Source organism: Fukomys damarensis, unplaced genomic scaffold, assembly GCF_012274545.1.
Source record: "Fukomys damarensis isolate Sample0158 unplaced genomic scaffold, DMR_v1.0_HiC HiC_scaffold_21, whole genome shotgun sequence".
NCBI lineage: Eukaryota > Metazoa > Chordata > Mammalia > Rodentia > Bathyergidae > Fukomys > Fukomys damarensis.
Genome location: NW_022900933.1, coordinates 8,663,670 through 8,684,403, shown reverse-complemented (window position 1 = coordinate 8,684,403; position 20,734 = coordinate 8,663,670). Strand labels below are relative to the sequence as shown.

Here is a 20,734-nt window from a genome sequence, read left to right as displayed (position 1 = left end):
GGGCGCGGCCGCCGCCTCCTCCTTCCTTTTCCCTTTCCCCTTCCCCTTCCCCCAGGGCTGGGACCGCCAGCGACGCGGTTAGTGCTTGCGCCGCTCCGGGCTCTTGGCTGGGGCGGCCTCCTGGGGTTGGAGGTGGGATGCAGACGCTCGACCTCCGGGACCCCCATCTCCTCCTGTGGAGGAGGGTGCTGCGGCCTCCCGCTCGCGGCCGCCGCCTCCTCCTTCCTTTTCCCTTTCCCCTTCCCCTTCCCCCAGGGCTGGGACCGCCAGCGACGCGGTTAGTGCTTGCGCCGCTCCGGGCTCTTGGCTGGGGCGGCCTCCTGGGGTTGGAGGTGGGATGCAGACGCTCGACCTCCGGGACCCCCATCTCCTCCTGTGGAGGAGGGTGCTGCGGCCTCCCGCTCCGCCCTGCCCTGCTCAGAATTCGGGGACTGGGGTGGAGTGCGCCCGGGATCTCATTGTCCGGATTTCTGGAAAGGGGAAGGCGCTCGAGAGTTGCCCCGGGGTCTGCGATCCCCTCCTCCGTGACCCGCGGATCCTGGGGGTGAGGGAGGAAGGAGAAGGGGCTAGGAGCGCCCCATGCCCAAGCTGGATGTGAGGGGAGGAAATGTTGGCTCCGAACCTCTTGAGGCCGGGGTCGGATCCCGGGAGGAGGGGCGGCGCTCTGGACCCCTACCCGGCTATCGGATCCCGCTGGCTGGGGTAGGGGGAAAGGGGGGTTGTCGGGCTGACTCCCCAACCGCGCTTCCTCCGCCGCCGGCATTTTCTTTCTTATTATTGAATGCGATGTGTAAAAATAACGTCTATATTTTCTATTTTTTTTTCTCTCTTATTTCAGGAAGAGCAACCGAGGTTTCAATCTGCGGTACGTCTCCTACTCTCCATTTCATTTTCATTTCTGTTCAGTTTTAGATCTTTTTGGGTTCAGAGGAAAAGAGATCACTTTTAATATTATAGTAAACTTAACAGCTAAAGTGAGGTGGGGGCTTCAAGGGCTGGGGGAGGGGAATTTACAAATCTCATGATTCTCAGGTGGTAAATTCTAGTGAGTAGGTGAGAGGAGCTGTATGCAAAGAAATGAATTGTTTGGCAGTTTTCAGATGAGGGATCCAGCTGCTACTATGTAAGTGAGTCATGAAAAGTAAAGCCTGCTGAAGTGAATGATAGTATTATGTCAGGGCAAAGTGGTTAGAAGATTTATTTAGGAACAAGTGGGTTTTAAACCATATTTGGATAGTTGTGTGAAGCTGAAGCCACATGCACTAATCGTCTTTAACCAAGTCATGTGACTGCTGTAGACCTATAGAATCTATCAAAATATGCACAACATAGTGTACTAATGCAAAAATTGGAAATAGAATGGAGCTAAAGGTCAAATCGTGAAAGTGTCACAGCTTCTGATCTGACTCTCAGTGTCTAGCTCGGAAGAGAGAGATAAAGAAAACAGATTATTAAAAGTGGGATTGCAGAGACAGCTTTGCTTAAAGGTGATGGATGAAACCCTGTAGTGTTATCAATAATTTCTCAACGTTTGATGCTAATATTCCCAGTAGGTGGTATGGTAGATTTAAATAGATACCGATCTTTTGTTTGTAGTCTGAGGCAGGAATGTGGGTATAGATTAGAGAAAAAATGACAAATCAGAATCGAAGAGAAACAAGTGTGTCAAGAGTTGGGATCAATAAGAAATGTGTAGAGTGGGATGGTAAATTCATTTGTCTACGGGGTGCAGCAGTGAGTTAGTCAGGGAGAAAGTAGAGGACTGGGACTGAAGAGTGTGTACCACTTCTGAAAAGGCAGCCACCATTCAGCCCCACAGGTGGTACGGGAGTGAGGGCTCCGTGTTGCCAAGTCTTCCTTTTGTTTTTTTCCCTCTACTAAGGATTGAACTCGGCTCTGCACAAGCTAGGCAAGCACTGTACCACCAAGCTATCCCCCAGTACATTTTTCTAATGTTTAAAATGGTGTTTGGAACATGTGTTTGGTGGCTTACTAGTTTGCAGGATGCCACATGGATATCTCTGGCATAAGAATTAGTAATCATTGAATAAAGCCAAGCTCAGTTAAATTGTACCCTTTTCATTAGAGCAGAGATTGTACAGGTTGTCCAAGCAGTTGGGCATTAAGGAAAATTTTATGTATTGAGAGCTGATATTTCTATAAAATCCAAGGATATAGTTCCAAGATTTTAAAGATTGTCCCTTAGCAATAGTTACTAAAAAATAATTCGTTTTACTTCATTTCCTTCTGAAGTATTGTCATGTACTTAACAGTTATACATATATTTGGAAATTGCAGTCCTTTATTTCAGTTACTGTTATTCTTAATGTTTGGGGCCCGGTCTATTTTTTACTTTTATTTATTTATTTTTTTGCTCCAGGTATCCAATTGTAAAATTTGCTTCCCTCTTCCTAGGTTTGATTAGGGTTTTAGAGTTGGAGGGTAAGGATTGCTAAGACTTACTTTGTAGAACCATTCCTTTTTGACACAAGGTCTCACTAAGTTGCCCAGGAGTGGCTTGAACTTGTGATCCTCCTCCTTCAGACTCTCTGAGTGCTAAGTTTACAGGTGTGAACCTCCACAAGCCAGAATCATTTCTTTCTATTTGGAATCATATTGGCTTTCCAAGGAGAGAGACATTTTAGCTCATAGTTCTTGAAAGCTTCCTTCTTTTCAAAATACTCATCCATAGAGCCAGGTATGGTGACATATACCTGTACTTCCAGCACTCAGAAGGCTGAGGCAGGAGGATTGCCACCTGGACTACATAGCAAGACTCTGTCACAAAAACAACAAAATATATTTCTCTTCCAGATGGGTTTGATATACATTATTTTACTATACTGGGGATTGAACTCGGGTCCTTGCGCTTGCAAGGCAGGCCACCAAACCACTGAGCTAAATCCCCAGCCCTAGAATACTATCTTGTTTGGTCTAGGTGTCTTTAGTTTGCTGTTAAGGCACCTGATTTTTTTTCCTTTGATTTTGGGAAGTAGACAAAGGTTTAACTCTTTGTTATTTTGTTTTGTTTTTGATGCTACAATTGAATTTAGAACTCGGGTCCTTGCGCTTGCAAGGCAGGCCACCAAACCACTGAGCTAAATCCCCAGCCCTAGAATACTATCTTGTTTGGTCTAGGTGTCTTTAGTTTGCTGTTAAGGCACCTGATTTTTTTTCCTTTGATTTTGGGAAGTAGACAAAGGTTTAACTCTTTGTTATTTTGTTTTGTTTTTGATGCTACAATTGAATTTAGGTCCTCAAGACTGATGCATCTTGTTGAGACTTAATTTTCTATCACAAGATTATCATAGAAGCATGGAGAGAAAAGTGGATGTGTTATAGACAAGTTTTACAGTATATCATGCAACTATTACAAATGGGTAGGGTAAAAAGGAATCCTTTTTTTTTCCCCCCCTGAAATTTAGTATAGGAAAAAAATACACACACGCATATATTTTCCCCCCTTCCCAGTACTGGAATTAAACCTATGATCTTCACACTGAGCTATATCACCAGCTTTTTTTTTTTAAAGACAGGTCTTACTGTGTCTCCCAGTTGCCCATGCTGGGCTCAAACGTGTGATCTTCCTGCCTCAACCTCTCAGAGTACTGGGATTATAGGTGTACACCAACACACCTGGCATCTTTTAAATTTGAGGGGAAACTATCATGTTTTGCTTCAGCAAAAAGATGTGGAGAATGAACGGCCATGTATTTAAGTCTACAGAGGAACATTTTAAAAGTTATTTGGGAAATGTGAGTTCTATAAGAGAGACATTCATTAATGTTTTATAATGTCATTACAATATCTAGGCCTTAACTCCATTAAAAATGCAGTATACTCAGCAGAAACAGAATTGGAAAGTGAGGCCAGCTGTTAACAGAAAGTGAAACTGATTTGACGAATGTTTCTGTTTCCCCAGTACAAATGGAAAACAACTTCTTCAGTGACCAGTGAGCTTTGGTAAAGGAAGTAACGCGGAACTATTTAGTACCTCCCAGAATACTACTGATGTTAGCTTATTTTTACCATGTCTTGGAGAGAAAAGGTTGAATTTTAACGATAAATTTCTGGAACAGGTATATTTTGTACAGGGGGCTCCTTTTGCTTGCTTTCTGTGAGAAAGTAAAAGCATATGAGAAATGAGGGATTAACATGTTGGTCAGGAAATCGTGGCCTTATCTATTGTCCTTCATGTCAGCCGAACATGGTGTGATTACAGAGTATCGGGTTTGAAAACAGATTTGTGAAGTTCACTTCTGTACCTTTCGGAGCTCTTTGTTTTTTCAGAAATTGCAGTGTATTCAGAAAGGAATGAATTTGTTTGCCTCTGAGATTGGAATTTACTCTGCTCTGAAAATTATCTGTTTTACCTGGAATCATTTGCACGGCAAATGCATGTAGTTGGTCTCTGCTTAGTGTTGACAGTGATAACAGAAATTCCAGGTTTAGTTCCTGAGCATGCTTGTTTGAGTAGAAGGTGTTCTTGTGTTTAAAAGTCTTTATCAGAATGCCAGTAGTGGTGAAAGAGTTGATCAGTGAAGCTAATTTGCTTTTCAGGTTAAATTTCCTGCTCAAGGTACCCTTTTAATATGTCCTATTTAGATAATAATATTCCTTCCCAAGTGTTCTTGGCACCAAAAGATAGGAAAAGCCTCAGAAACAAATGTATTCATTAGGTGACAGAAATATATACCAGGCAATGTGCTTCGAGCAGGAGAGATGTTGGGAAATTGAAATTATTATCTTCTTGTTATTCTGTCTGGTTCTTATCTATCAAATATAATATTTTCAGATGGGATTTTGAGACTTTGTATTTTTGGTGCCCTTAGTGTTTACTAAGAGTAGCTTAATAATAAGTGACACACTACAGTATCTTTCCTCTTAAATGCAAACTTGAGGGGGGTATTGAACCCCAGGGTCTTGCACATGTTAAATGCGCTTCTTTTGGTCTTTTGAGACAGGTTCTCGCTACATAATCCAGGATGGCCTTGAATTTGCACCATCCTCCTGCCTCAGCCTCTGTAGTAGCTGGGATTATAACCATGTGCCACGAGACCCAGCATAACCATTAAATTTCTTAAGGGCAGTAAATAGCAGGTAATAAATTCTGTATGTTGAGGATTTTCTGTATTGAAATTGAGATGCTTCCCCATTTAAGAGGGATTAGTAGCTTGCAACCATGTGCATCATTGAATAATGAAACATTTTATTTCCCCATGCTGTTTACCCACAATTTGTAGAAATGGTTGGTGACATGTAATGCTTTCAGTGAAGGTGCATTTTTCTGTGCAGTGAGTTTGAAAGGAAGTAATCTTAAGAGATTGCCTTCAATTTTGAACAAACCTCTTTAACCTCAGTGGCGTACTGCCAGTTTAATAACTTATCGGACAACAAAATAATATTTGCCTTTAACCTGTAGTCACATACTTAAGGTACACATACTTGTGAGTGTCCAAGATGGACAAATTGTACGTGAAGATTTTTGTTTTGCTGATGGTATGGAATGTTCGGTAGAAATAAAACAGGCCAAGTAAAAAAAACTTGGCAGAGATGCCAAAGCTGGAAGCCATTTGGTGCCATAGTTCCTGGTGAGCGTCTGTCTGTAGGCCACTGTTTGGTATCAGATGGCTCCTTAGTATTTCTGGTTTGTTTGGTTGGGTTTGGTTTTGTTTCATTTTGAGATGGGTCCTGCTCTGTAGTCCAGGTTTGCCTTGAACTCACTGTGGAGCCCAGGCTGGCCTCGAACTCCTGGCAGTCCTCTTGCCTCGGCCACAGGCGTGCACCACCACACCAACTAGCTCCTTAGTATTTATGTTATTCTGGGATGCCCTAAAGCAGTGATGTGGAGCCTTGTGGAGCCTTCAATGATATGAACAGTCCTTTGTGCAGGGTTTCTGGTAGAAACTTCAAATTCATTGCACTTGAAGAGCAAGTAGTCTCCAGCCACTGTTGCTAGAGGACTTGTAGGGGAGCTACTTGGGCCTGCTGAATAGCCCAGGAACACCCATCTTCTCTCCTAGAGCTATGCCTAATAAACTTAGCAAGCATGCTTTGAGTACCACCGTGTTCCTTATCAGATATGCCAGTACAGGTAAGAGAAAGCTTGCTTATTTGAGTTGAGTTTTATTTGTTCAAGATCCAACTGTTTGACTCTATAAAAAAAAGTTTTGCGTTTGTGGGAGGGCTTTAGGTACTTTATATGGTTGTCTCCACCCAGTTTTTCTCACCTTTGAGTTCTTGGGTGTTTTGGTAAAGGGTTGCCAGTGAGAGAAGACAGTGACAAGCCTGCCAAGCAGGACTCTGGTTGTTGGGAGTGGGAGGTATCAGCCTGGCTGGATCTATGGTTTGGAAATAATTCCCCAAAGAGAATTCTTAGCCTTGTTAAGGGTTTTTCCAGTTTTTGTGTCTGTGTGTGCTTGTTCAAGCCACTAGCAATATCATTTAATTCAAAGTGGCGTGGAATTAGTCACGTTCTGCATGTTTTTGACTTGCTTTTACATATGCAGCTTGAGAACCAGAAAGAAAGACATCCTTGCCATTGTTTGAAGGGCATTAAAGTGGACTCCAGTTAGGTGTAGCAGCTCAGGTGGACATGGCAGCAGGGATTGGTCTAAGTAAGATTCCACTCTTCTGCTAGTTAAATTGGGCCTGGAACTACCACAGAAATTCCATCCACTACTTTGAGACTGACAGTCCCCAGCCCAGGCTTTCCACCGAGCAGTGGACTGCTGCCCTTCCTGGTTGAGCCAACTTCTCAAACTTGGCGGGCTCCCCATATGAGAAGCCAAGATTTCTGCTGATGGTCTCCAGCCAAGTTCACTTAAAATCCTCTAACCGAAAGACTTGCCCATTTGAGTCCTTTCAGGACTCAGTAAATGGGAGGGGCTGGTGCATTGTGGGGATGTTTTGGTGTCAGATTGTACTTAGCTCCATGCCTGTAGAGCAGGACCACGTGAGACCAAGTCCAACTTGATTCTAGCCATTTGAGATTTGTGGGGCTCTCCCAGATTAAAAAAATAATAGAATTTTATTTGTATCATTGGGAGGGATTGTAGTTAATTCTGGTGTCACTGCTTCTGTGCACAGCTCTTAAGCTGGGAGGAGAGCCAGGAATCAGGGTGGTTTAGTAGATGGGAGTATCATGGACTGCTGCTGGAGACCAAAGCTGGATGATTAATTTGCATGTAAATAGACCATCTTGAAAAGTATATAGCAGACACTGGAGAGACGGATATGGCCAAGTGTTAGCCTTTAACCTTCTAATTTCCTTAGGTATAGTTCCAGTTTGTGTTTGATAGATGACAACGTGGAGCAGTAAGTTAGAACTTCTTCGAGCTGTTTCATACTGCTGTCATAAGACATCTGCAGGTTTTTTTGCTGTGTGTTGTAATGGTACTTTTAACAAGTTTATGACGGGGCTGTAATCAGTAAGTATGTCTTAATGCCAGGTGGCTTGAACCACTGGTTCTACATGAATGACCATCCCATCAGGTGTCTTTTTAGTGATTGTATTAGTAAAAAGACTGATAGAAGTGATTAGAAACATTTGTATCACCAGTGGTACAAGAAGCTGCCTGATGGCACAGTCATGCATATAACCATGCATAAGTGGTTCAAATTGGGCGGGAATCTGTTATCTTCAGGTTCCAAGCTTGACAGCCCTCCTGTCCTGTTTCCGCATACTAATACATGCATCAAAATAGTTCAGAAAATACTCATTATACAGCGAATTTAAACTTTAGATGGGACAGCTTTAGAGCTTTACCTGGCTTCTGTTCCCAAAAGAGTGACATTCTCTGGAGGACCATGTCCATGACAGGAATCTCTTGCCCGCTGAGCAAAGCTGTAGATTGAGTGTGTGCTTGAAGACCTGGTAATGATTAAAATAGCTGTTTCTAGCCTCCTTTTCCTCTGGGATGACTTGGACTTTTAGGGTTAGATATGGGAATTTCAAATTTTCTCATTCTCATAACTTGTCTTTTTAGATTTTTGTCTGTATAACTTGTCTAGTACAAGGATTCATTGGAGACAGTGTTGTTCTTATGATAAACCAAGTCGTTTGATCTCATTTGCTTCGTCTTTTTAAGATTCCTGGTATGATGTCTGGGAAGATTGATTAAAGCCACTGCTTTGTCATACACAGATTTATTCTTCAGACTAGTTCATTGCAGCCTGGTGTATTCAAGATACATTCTCTATTTATTTTCCATACTTTCCAGAGTGCAAGTGTGGTGAAGTTTTTGCTTTGGGTTTGTGTTGAATTTAGAGATGTCCTTTTTTTAATGGGGACGGTAGAATCTTTGTGGCGCTGCCCAGCAGTGTCTTTGGGGGAAGTGCTGCTGTGCCATTCCTGACTTGTTGGCAATCTTCTCCCTCTTCAGCTGGCTGTTCTTTGTGATTCTAACAGGCTAAAGATTTTGGCTTTGGGTATTTTATTTTATTTGGGTATTTTTTAAAACTGGCAAAGTAACCTGATATGCGGCAGTGCCTGAGGGACTAGTCAGTGTGTGTAGGTGTCAGAAGGCCCCCATCTAAGAAGTGCCTTTCTGGCTCAGCCTCAGGGAAAGCCCTTGGCAGGGTAACATCTAGGATCTGCTGTAAAAAAACAGGAACTCCAAATGCAGTTGGCATCTCTGTCAGAATTGTCATAATGATCTCAGATTCATGCACCTGGGTTTTCCAGAGGTTTCGGTTTCTCTTATATGATTTGATGAGAGGATGAAAGTAGTGCCTTTTAGTGGACGTGGAGACGAGTACACCACCAATGGCTTTTACGTGGAGAAAAGCATTGTACCAGTGACTCAACCCTCCCGCTCCTCCCAGTCTCCTACAGTAAGGGTGATCACATCTTAGGAAGAGGCTCACTGGAGCTTTTTCTAATCATGTCCCAATCACGGACTGGCAGCTGTTACACAATTAAGTTGGGGACACTGATATTACAGGAGGGTCACGTTTTGTCCCATGAATAACTTTTGATTTTACTTATGCATGAGCTGGATGCATCGAGCTACTTTGGATGTTCCTGTCACAAGCTTTGCTCACCCCTTTCTCCCCCCTTTAGCAGAGCCTAATTCTGGAGACTCCTAACTGCCCACCTCAACAGTCTTCCCAGTCCACTCAGCAGGGACAGCGCTGACAGCATATCCTTCCAGGCTTACTCCACCTACCTGGGACCAAGCCAAAGGGATGACATTCCTAATGTACACTTTCTCCCATTCTTCTAGGCTGACAAACGGGCTCATCATAATGCACTGGAACGAAAACGTAGGGACCACATCAAAGACAGCTTCCACAGTTTGCGGGACTCAGTCCCATCACTCCAAGGAGAAAAGGTGAGTTTATGGAGGAAGCCACTTGGGGCAGTACTGGCTTGGAACTTGTTATGGAGCTTAGCAGGACACCTGTCTGGAAAGAAGTACAATCGGGGTAATCGGATGAAATGATTCCCTTATTTTATGATTCTCTGGAATCATCACACAGCTTATTTGCTTTTCTTTATTCATGGCAAAAATAGGTCAGATGTATTGGAGCTCTTTGTTAAGACATTGGTAGGAATGTTTTTAAAAATTGGTATACAGAGTGCATTGATCAAGACATTGTTGTAAAAAAAAGAAAAAAAAAAGACATTGTTGTGATTGTACACTGTAGTATAGGGAGTAGCCCATAATTTGGCATCTCACTGAAGATTCTCAAAGTCAGTGATTCCCTAGATTGCCATGAGAATTTCTTTTATTCAGTTTAGAGTTCAGTACTAACTGTAAATAAAGGCTTCTGGGCATTCTGTAAACCCACCTGGGCATCAGTCACTTTCCAGCTCTAGCCATTCTTTCCAGGGTATCTAAAGAGCATTTTAAGTTTTGGAACAAAGTATTTGAGTAAAGAGACACGTTCCTTTGAAGTAGAAGGAAAAAAATGACCACAGCGTCTCCTTTGCCTCTGCACTGGTGGCCTTCACAAACTAGCGTTTTCCTTGGAGCATTGGTGTCAGCTGTTTCTACATTCAAAAAACTGAATAAAAGCTTGTGAGTTAGGTTCATTCCTGGAAAATTGGGGAACAAATCTGTTTGCACAGTTCCATCCTTGACAGGTGTGTAGCTGGCTACTCTGTAACCTTTCAGTGAACTAAGTGGCAAACTGGGAAGAAATGCTATGTATTTTGAGGGTCAGTGACCCAGTGTTTATCCAGACAGCTTTTTGGGGCTGGGGCAAAGCTCAGTAGTAGAGTGCCTGCTTAGCACCTGTAAGCCCTGGGTTTGCTCTTCAGAAGCACACACAAAATTATTTTTAAAAATAGAAAATGAAAAGAAACAGCTATTCTTTTGTTTGATCATAGGCATACTCTCCCACCCCGTAGGCATACTTTTGAGTAACTCCCCTGATTTAACTCTGGTAGGGGTCCTGGGTTGTTTATCCAAAATTAAATTTAGAGCCATTATGATTTATTTTGTTTATATTTTGGTAAGTGTGCTTTGTACTTTAAAGTGTGGCTTTATGTGTGACTAAAGAATGGGTTAGGTAGGTCTGACCTTTATGAAAAACGAATGCCTAGTATTTGCCACAGGTTAAGCCTATTTAGTATGAATTTGATTTAATGGTCTTGAACCAAAGTACTTAGTTGGCCTAACATGCAAGTACCACAAGAAACTTCTGTGGCTGGGGAGACTCACCCTTTTAAAGTACACATTTGCAAAAGATTGTCCTGTGCTTATCTGAGCTACAGTCAGTGCTTATGCCTGTATCATGGTATCAGTTAACCTGATCTCACATCTAACCAGGAGTGGTGCCACAGCGGAGCTCCTCAAGGGATGAGCTGTGGACCACCTACATCGGAATAACTGCCAAACCATCTTCCTGGAGACAAGCTGGGCACCTGTGACCAACAGTCAGGCATTCTTAAGTTTGAGAACACTGTAAAAGAGTTAGGTCACAGGCTATGGCTATTTTTCTTCCTTATCTAGACTATTTTTACATTGCCATAGCATTCATCCTTAAGTACTTGTAATCTCATTATCCTAAATCCTGTTGTTGCTTTGCTTTAAGAAAGTTGAAGGGCCCAGGATTTGGCTCAGTGGTTCTGCTGCCTGTTTTACAAGTGCAAGGGCCTGAGTTTGATCCCCAGTACCAAAAAAAAAAAAAGGAAAGCTGAAGGCTTGACTTTGTAGCCTTACAAATGGAATAGTTTCATTTGTGGTGGCCTTTTTACTTAGTCCATAATGATTCCTGAGGTCTGTTACGTGCTCAGCACTGACCTAGATACTGGGAATGCAGCAGCTGGGGGGAAAAGAGCTCTTATTCTGATGAGATGATAGAAAATGAGTAATGAAAGTATGGCCAGGCATGGCAGTACATGCCTTTGAGGCTGAGGTTGGAGATTCACAGTTTTGAGCCTAGTCTGAACAACCTAGAGAGACCTCGTTTTAAAAAATAAAAAATGTGCTCAGGAGCCAGGCGTTGTGGCACAGGCCTGTAATCCCAGCACTCGGGGGGCCGAGGCAGGAGGATCGCTGTGAGTTTGAGACTAGACTGGGCTACATAGCAAGTTTCGGGTCAGTCTCAACTACATAGTGAGACACTCTCAAAAAACAAAACAAAAAAAATTCAGGATGTAAAAGAAAAAGCAGTATATATAAGTGTATATATACACGTGTGTGTGTGTGTATGTATTCACATAGTATGTCAGATAAGAGCTATGAAAGAAAATTAAACTAGGAAGGAAGGGGTCCAGTTTTTAGTTAGGGCAAAAAAGAAAAGTCTCACTGGCAAGGTGGCATTTGAGCAGAGTCAAAGAAAGTGAAGGAAGGAATCGTGCATCCCACTAGTGATGAGTGACTCAGGCTGGGGAAGGCAAGTGGGATAGAATCCCTGAGGCAGGGACCAGGAGCCTTCTTGGGCCAGTGGAGGAAACACGGTCCTGAGTCTGAGAATGTTTTAAATGCCGTTGTAATTTCAGATCCCCTGTCCTGTATGCTGTTAACTTCGGTCAAGCCTAACCCCTTCATCATATGCCAGCAATTTCACAAGTGAAGTGAGTCTAAAGGAAGTCTTAGTCTCTCCGGCTTGCATTACAGCTACATGTTGCAGTTTTTAAAAAATGTGTGTGAACCAAAGGAAATTGACTCATTCTTGATCTGGATTGCACTAATTAAGGTAGTGACATTGTGTAAAGAGTTAGGAAATGATTATTTTACCATTGTGAGTTTTAGGGAGCTTAGCTCAGATTCTTGAAGGGAGAACCTTTGATTGAGTCTTTTCATTCATGTTCCAGACTCTTGATTTGAGCATCTCTATGTTCCAGGTTGGATCATAGGTGTCCTAAGCCTTTTTGTTCTTCAGAGAGAAATCACTATTGATTGAATTTGGTCCTAACCAAGGGTAGAGGATTCTAACCAAGAAAAATGAAAGCAAGAAACTTTTTTTTTTTTTTTTTTAGGCAGGGTTTTCCTTTGTAGTTCAGGCTGGCCTCAAATTCAAGGCAATCCTTTTGCCTCGGCCGCCTTACTGCTGGGTTTACAGGCGTGTATCACCATGCCTAATTAGCAACTTTGAATGTGAAATCCAAACTTCATTTGTCCTTTATTTGCTATAATTCTAATATAAACATTAAAGAATGCTCACTTTTTGCACCTAACACCTGTATTTCAGTATAAACTAAAATCCACACAGCAGTTCTTTGAAGTATACTATAGTATATTTGGATAATTGCTGCTGCTGCTCCTGATGATGGAATTGTTAGAGATAAGGAAACAGCACACAATCATGGCCCAGTCTGTAGCAAGGTACACTAGAACTTGGGGCTATAGCTGCCAAGTTCTGTCTTTCCACCACACCACAAGACAATGTAAGGATATTTAAAGAAACCTTGATTGTATCTTGTCATTATCTTTGGAGCCTCCCCAAGGTTGAGCCATTAATCTTGGCATTACCTTATACTAGGGCCACTATGAAAACACTACAGAGTGGCATATGTGGGTAATCCTGTAGGGCAGGTTGAAAGTCATTTAAAGTCTGTAAACGCTGAGTCCATATAGCTGCACTAATCCCTAGAAGATATCATTAGAGCTGATGGTCCATTTGGATTTTTGCGTTTGGTCCCAGAGTTAGCAAGTGGACCATTAAGCTCTATTGTTTTGAGTTTGTGTCTCCTGAAGTTTTCAGCTGGATATAGAGCCTACTGGGAGAGATGGGAATGAATTAGAGCCATCAGGTAGCCAACCAGAGGGTAAGATCTACTTTGGTGTGATTTTTTTAATAGGGAGAAAGTAACATTATTGTCTATTTTAAGGGTCTTTAATTAGGCTCTATAGGGAATGTTAATGGTTTACTGGCTCTTGAGTTGTGTGTTTGTGTGGGTGGTGAGACTTGGTAGTCATCTTGTCAGTTTGCTTTTATGTAGAGGTATAATTCTGTCCATCCCATAAGTTAGGCCCAGTACCCATCCAAAATGTTTATGTTAGCATTAGCAATAGAATTATTTTCTCCATTGCTATTTGTAGCTAAACAGCAGTTTACAGTGATTTCTCATCTTTAAAGTCTCTTCCTAAATGCCTGTTTATCATGCATATTGCTTTCATGGAACAGTTGTGCTCTGGATATTTCCTTGCTGGATGGAGCTATGTAGAAAATAGAATATAAGCCACAGGTGAAAATAAAGAAAAGCAGGATTTCATCTAGTCGGTGTTAGTCCGATTGTCTGGGTTCTGGTGTGGGACTGCTGAGGGCACTTCCGTGGTAAGTCCCATTGCAGACACTGGTATGTGGCGGGCTCTCAGTCCATAGTAGCAAAGAGGAAGTAACAGTGGCTTGCTCAGCCCTTTGAGGACAAAACAGTAACAGCCAGGTCAGCTCCCTTTGTAAGTTAGGTATTCATGATACCAAAGGTTTAAGGGCCTAATACATGGTGTTTACTCTTGAGGGTCTTGCTCTCTTGCTAGGAAAGAGGATTGAACCTAATAATTAACAATAATAAGCATCAAATGGAGGTTAAAATACTGAGTGAATCTTGGTTTCATTTCCATTGAAGTCTGATTCTATTCACTGTTGAATGCTGAAAGCAAATAATTTCCTTAGATAATATAATAAGGCTCCTTCCAAATAGTGTTAGGGTCTTGCTAAGTTGCCAAGGTGGAATTCAGACTTGGGATCCTCTTGCCTCAGCCTCCCAAGGGTGCTGTGATTACAGGCATGTACCACCTGTCCTAGCTAGAATGTGATCATTCGATCATTCTAGTTTTGTTTTGTTTTGGTTTTTTTGTTTGTTTTTAGGCAAGGTCTCACTATGTAGTCCAGTTTTAGGCAGGGTTTCTCTATGTAGTCCAGTTCAGGCTGGCCTTGAACTCACTGTGTAGCCCAGGCTAGCCTCAAACTCAGTAACCCTCCTGCCTTGGCTCCTGCGTGTTGGAATTATAGGCTTTCACCACCATGCCCAGCTAGAATGTGATCATTCTTAAGGTCAAAGGCTTAGCGTTACAAGTGACACTGGTATAATTTTATGTAGAATTACCATGAAGGCGGGGAACGTGTTTCCCGCTGTTATTTTCTTCCTTCAGTGCCTGGCACACTGTAGGGAACACAGTGAATATTTATTAAACTGAGGTAAGCTCCGTGTTTACTCTGGCCACTTTATTATGGGGAGATGGTTCCTTCCTGTGGAAATTTATTCAGCAACACTGTCTATGTCATATCTGGGCTCCTAGAGTGATTGTCTTTGAAATGAAATATAAACTATAGCCCTTTCTGTTTTGCCTTATTACTCTGGTTACTACCTGTCCAAACTTCACCTGTGGCAATTACCATCTTCTTAAATTGTCGCTTATGGCTGCTAAGTCTTCTTATGCTGTAGGTTCTGTAACTGTAAATGTATTTATTTCATTCCTTATAAACTGTATGTGTTTCTTGCCAAAAATCTCCAAAGGTTTTTCATTGCCCAAATTCCATGTTCTCTAAGGAACCCAGCTTACCTGCCCATTTTTTCTACTCTCCTGTAATTAATTTTGGAAGGCTCTTTCCTTCCCCAATCTCCCAGGAATGTTACTTTAGGGTTATCTGAGTGCTGTCCTCAAGATCCAACTCTGACCTTTTTGCCCAAATGTATCTGGGTCTGAAATTGAAGAGAGCCACTCAAGTCCCCTGTCCTGGCTCCTGCCTTGTCTCCCCTTCTCCCCACTGGCCCTCCACCTCCTCCCTCAAGGCTCATTTCAGACACTTCCCGCCAGGGCGCGCATGGTCCTTGTAGTGCTAGTGGCCTTTTGTGGACCTTCTGTACCTTACGGCTTCATGGAAGGTGATTTTTCCAAAAGGCAGACACCTCTCCTGAATCATCCTCCTCCCAGGAGGACCAGACAGGAAGGAGACTATACTTAATCTCTTTCGCATCTTGGGAATTTGGAATGATACGGAGTGATTACTGGGCCTTTGCTTTAGCATTTCTTTTTTTCTATTTTGTCTGGGAATAGAGTTGTACAAACTCCAGAAAATGGGAAGAAAAATCAAGCTCCCCTTGCCTGTTCCTTTAACACTGCTGTAATCTCCCTTTGTCCTAAAATCCTTTTACAAGCACAGCCCAATTTTTACATAATTTATTAGTTTTTTTAATTGTATCTTTTATTTTATCCCATCTCCCCTCACACTCCCCCTCCCTACATACAAAAGCTTTGTTTCTGTTTTTTTCCTTCTACTTTCACTTTTTTCTTGTCACATCCTTCCTTTCTCCCTCTAGTTTAAATACAATTAAACTTTCTACAAGACAGTAAAAAAATTAAAAGTAACAGGTGAAATTAATTTTAATAGTAATTAAATATTTAAAAGTAAATATGACTTCAATTTGAAATTATTTTGACAGTAAGTCTTAATAACCTGGTTTGAGGCTGCACACACCTGTGATCCCAGCATTTGGAAAGCGGAGGCAAGAGGATCACAAGTTTAAGGCTGTCCTCTACTACATGCAAGACCCTGTCTCAAAAATCAAACAAAAGAAACTGTTGTGTAGTATATACTTAAAGCACATCTCAGTTCAGAGTAGTCACGTTTCAAATGCTTGTTAGTAGGCCTGTAATCCCAGCACTTGGGAAGCTGAGGCGGGAGGAGTGCTGTGAGTTTGAGGCCAGCCTGGAGTGCACAGCAAGACCCTGTCTCAACACCCCCTCCCCCCAGTTTTTTTTAATGAAGTGCTTATTAGACACATGGCTAGTACATATTGCAGCTGTAAGATACAGTCCCCCACTTAACCTTCCACTTCATTGTGACTGAAATTGAGCACTCCCTTAAAGTGGATGTTGAAACAAAACTTGCCTCCTTTTTCTCCAAAAAAGCTAATATTAATATTTAACCCGTGGAATTACTGATAGTCTAAGAGGCGAGGAAATATATTCTCATACTCCTTTTGATCTCTTCATATGCACACTTCCCGTAGCTTTCTGCTTTTTCATGATATCATGCTTTTCCCAAGCAGTGAAGCTTGGGGAGCGTGGTGTGAGACAGGTGTCACTATGTAGCCCAGGCTGGCCTCAAACCTGTGGCACTCCTCCTGCCTCAGCCTCCCAAGTGCTGGGATTATAGGCATGCACCACCATGCCTGGCTCCAAGCAGTGTAGCATTTATATTTAATTAATCAAGCTGTTTTTGTTGATGGCTTTGGGTTGTATCCAAATTTAAATTTTATAAATAATATTGTTATGAACATCGCGCTGCATGGGCCTTTTCCATAGACAGAAATCCCGGGAGCTGGATCTGGGTCAAGGGTCTGAGTGTGACTTTTTGCTGTGTGTTGCTAAGATGATTTTCAGGAGGATTATTTTCATGTCCTCATTCTTTCATTTCTTTCTCAAGCAAATTCTAGACAGTCATTTGGTAGTATTTTGAAAGTCACGTTTTCACCATAACTGAGGTTTTTTGACAGGACAATGAATGCAATAGGCAAAAGATAGTCATTGCTCTTGTATTTTATTATCTGTGAGAAATGCTTTTCCATGTTTATTTACCAGCTCTTTCCACTCTGAGGAACTGTGTGCTCCCTTCCTGCATCATCACAGTTTGATGGCGAAGCGCCATACCTTTGTTTCAGGCTGTACAGTACAAGAAAAAAAATACAAAATTTCACGTGGCCTGGCTTTGAATGCTGTAATCTCAGCACTCTGGGAGGCTAAGGCAGGAGGAGGATCACAAATTCAAGCCCAGCCTGGGCAGCTAAGTGAGGCCCTGTCCCAAAATACAAGTCTGCAGAATGGTCTCGCATCCAGGACTGGCAGGCCTAAGAGTAGAACACATTCAAAGGGCCTCACAGCTTTCTGTCCTTCCTGGTTGACATTGATGGAGCCCATTTTCTAATGAGCTAGTTTAATAGGGACCCAAATTTATTGTGTAGTTTGTTAACTTTTGTTTTCGGAATGTGGTTTATTGTTGTCCATCCCTCCACTTGTTTACCTTAGTGTATGTGAAAGTTTGTGTAGGTTTCACAAAATAAAAAAGTTTATTTTCTTTAAAATAACTAGTGCAGCCAGGTGTGGTGGCATTCTCCTATAATCCCAGCATTCCTGTAGGCTGAAGCAGGAGGATCCCTGTGAGCTCGAGGCCAGCCTGGGCTACATAGTGAATTCAAGACCAGCCTGAATTGCATAGCAAGACCCTGTCTCCCAAAAAACAAAATAGAACAAACAAACAAACAAAAAACTAGGGCAAAGTAGAACATGAGTTGGTGAGTCAGGCAGTTCTTTTTCCATTCCTTCAGATGGGGCGTTTTTGTTCTCTGGAGAGCGAAGCAGCTGAAAGATAGGTCCAGTAGGACCCGTTTTTTGACAGTGAAGGGGAAACGATCAGTGCAGCTAAGGTTCCTTTTTCTCAGTCAGCATTGGCCCTCAGGAGGAGAGTGGTGCTCCTTGTGTTAACTGTGAGTATTTCTCTGCTTCACCTCTTCACCCTCCAATCTGGCTTTCTACCCAAACCGAGACCTCTGTCTGTAACAATTTGTCAGTGAAAACTTCTGAGAACCACTGCTTTAAGTTTAGAATTTAATGACCTTGGACTTGATCCTAAGCATCAGTGTTAATGACTTCAGTAATAGTTTGGGATTGCTGGGCATGGTGGCTCACGCCTGTAATCCCAACACTCAGGAGGCTGAGTGAGGCAGAAGGATGCTGTGAGTCCGAGACCAGTATGAGCTACATAGTGAGTTCCAGGTCAGTCTCAACTACATAGTGAGACCCCGTCTCAAAAAACCAAAAAAAAGAAAGTAATAATAATAATAATTTGGGACTTAAAAGTGTCTGATTAGGCGGGGTATAGTGGTGCATGTGCCTGTAATCTCAGCACAGAAGAGGCTGAGGCGGAAGAATTGCTGCAAGTTTAAAGCCAGCCTGAGCTACATAGGGAGGCCTCATCTCAAAAAAAGTTTCCAGTTAGAACTGAACTCTCTTTTGAGGTGGAGCCTTTTGTAAAATAAGTAGTTGATTCTTGCTCTGACTCTGGACAGTTCGAAGCTGTGTGCTGAGGAAGTGGGGCCTCCAGAGCATGGGCTGAGCCTCCAGTCTAAGCAGCCACTACCAGATAAAGGGGCAGGGACCTGCAGGCTCCACTGCCAAACCCTGGGTCTTCACTAAAGATTTGTTTTTGCTCTCCTGGCTACCAAGAGGCCACAAAGCTGGCAGTGCTGTGGGGCTGATATTTCTCCTCCCACGCCTGGGTCAGGTAAGTCCTTTGATTATCTAGGATCTTTAGGCTTTTCCTTTACACCTATTTTCTTTGCTAGGAACCTATTTGGTTCTCACCGGTCTTTAAAAGGATGAAGAAAAATAATCTTCCTTCAGTGCTGTTATTACAAGATCCTGTTTTCACTTCTTTTCAGCCAGATTCTACAGACTGGTCTGCAACATTGCTTCTCTGTGGACTCAGCCTACACCTTGGGGAGCAAGTTTACTATGGACTCCTCTCAGCTCCTCCAAGGAAAGCTCTACACTAATGTTTTCATTAACACCATTCAAGATAAATCTATAACTTTCTCCGGTCCTTATGACAACACTGTCCCTGCAATTCTGTTAATTTGTTGTTTGATTTTGATAAGTGTCATAGTTTAATAAGAAAAATTCATCATGGGGCAGCACTCTGGATGATTATAATCCCTCTGTTGATCTTTTTATATTAGTTCTCTAGTCACCCTGAATTCCCAAAATGTGGGTATCCTGGAGGGCTGGGTTCAAATTCTACTCTACTTTCTACTAGTCATACAACACTGAGGTAGTTATAACTCTGAGCCTTGGTTTTCTCATTTTTAAAATAGAGAAAATAGCAAGGTCCCAAGTTTGATCCCTGGTACCAAAAAAGTGTGGGGGGAGGGAATGATACCGGAAGGTTGTGTGAGGGTGCCTGGCCCTTAGTAAGTACTCAGTTGGGTCTTAGTTGCTACCGTTATTGTATCTTGTTTTCTTTCCCCCATGGTACTGAGGATTAACCCCCAAACCTCACGCATACCACGTAACCACTGAGCAATATCCCCAGCCCTTCTTTATATTTTTTGAAGTTTTTGAGATGAGTCTCACTAAATTGTGGAGGCAGAACTTGAACTTGTGACCTTCCTGCCAAGGGCTCCTGAGTAGCTGAGATTACAGGTCTGCATGACAACACCTGCCTGCATCATTTCCATTGCTAGAAGCGAGCATATGTTTGGAACGAGACCTGGCAAGGGTGCCCAGCAGTCTTTTGTGTGCCTCCCAGACTGGAAAGAACAGCTTGACGCACACTTTTGTAAGGGACCCAGCTTACAGTCCTGGCTTCTGTGCTTAGTTCCTTCAGCCGCTGTCCACACTGTTCAGCAGAAACAGAAGCAGTGCCTTCTAACTATAAAAATGAGCAGGACAGAATCATTGAGACCCCTAGAGAGTGTGCCTCTGTGGTCAGCACACAAGGGTGAGTATTGTCAGTTGACTCGTCTGAGAGAGAAGCAAACCGAAAGCTGCAGCAGCTTCCTAGTCCCTGCTATGAATCCCAGGGTTTCTTGCTGGCTTCGTGTTTACTGCACACATGTTATAAACCCATAAAGACAAGGAGGGGGCTGCCCACAGCTTATCTCCATGACTGGGCACATGAACCTGTGTGGTTTGGAAAGATGAGAGGAAGAGATTTTAGATTAACGTAGCATTTTCTAGCTTCAACCTTCTTTCCTGGGTCGGATGCAGATTTTGGAACATTCTGTATTTCATGCTTCTTAATCTTTTTGTTTCATATCTTGGGAAGAACAAAGTTAACTCCGAACCATTCTTTTGAATTTGCTGAGGGGATGGGGTACCCCAAGCGACCTAGGGCAGTACTTTCATTAGGGCCTGGAAGAAGAGCTGTGCTTAGCATTTTGGGGGCCTTGTGGCTGGCCTAAACCAATCCAGCCTTCATTGAGAACCTCTGGCTCCCAAGGCACTCTGTTTGAGCATCTATGAATTTTGTTTTTGCAGTGTGGTGGATTAAATTTCTTTAGGGCCTCATGTATGCTAGGCAAAGGCTCTACCATTAAGCTACAGCTTCTGTCTGTCTGTCTTTTTCTTTCTCTCTTTCTGTTTCTTATGAGACTGTCTCACCAGGTTACTCAGGCTGGTCTCAAATTTTTCATCCTCCTCCCTCAGCCTCAAGAGTAGCTGGGATTACAAGTGTGTGCTACTCCGCTTGGCTTATTTGAGGCTCGATCTCACTGTCACTAGGGCTAGTCTTGAACTTAGGCTCGAGAAATCTTCCAAAGTGTGCACAGCTGCACCCA

General features: G+C 42.6%; 1 protein-coding gene across 1 annotated transcript; it reads left to right on the top strand.

The window, feature by feature from the left end:
• Positions 1-67: 67 nt before the first annotated feature.
• On the top strand, positions 68-19,535 carry LOC104847574. The gene is made up of 4 exons (XM_033766931.1): positions 68-77; positions 839-865; positions 9,228-9,335; positions 18,839-19,535. The coding sequence occupies exons 3-4, from the start codon at positions 9,250-9,252 to the stop codon at positions 19,065-19,067; spliced, it is 315 nt and encodes a 104-aa protein (XP_033622822.1). The 5' UTR covers positions 68-77; positions 839-865; positions 9,228-9,249; the 3' UTR covers positions 19,068-19,535.
• Positions 19,536-20,734: the final 1,199 nt, after the last annotated feature.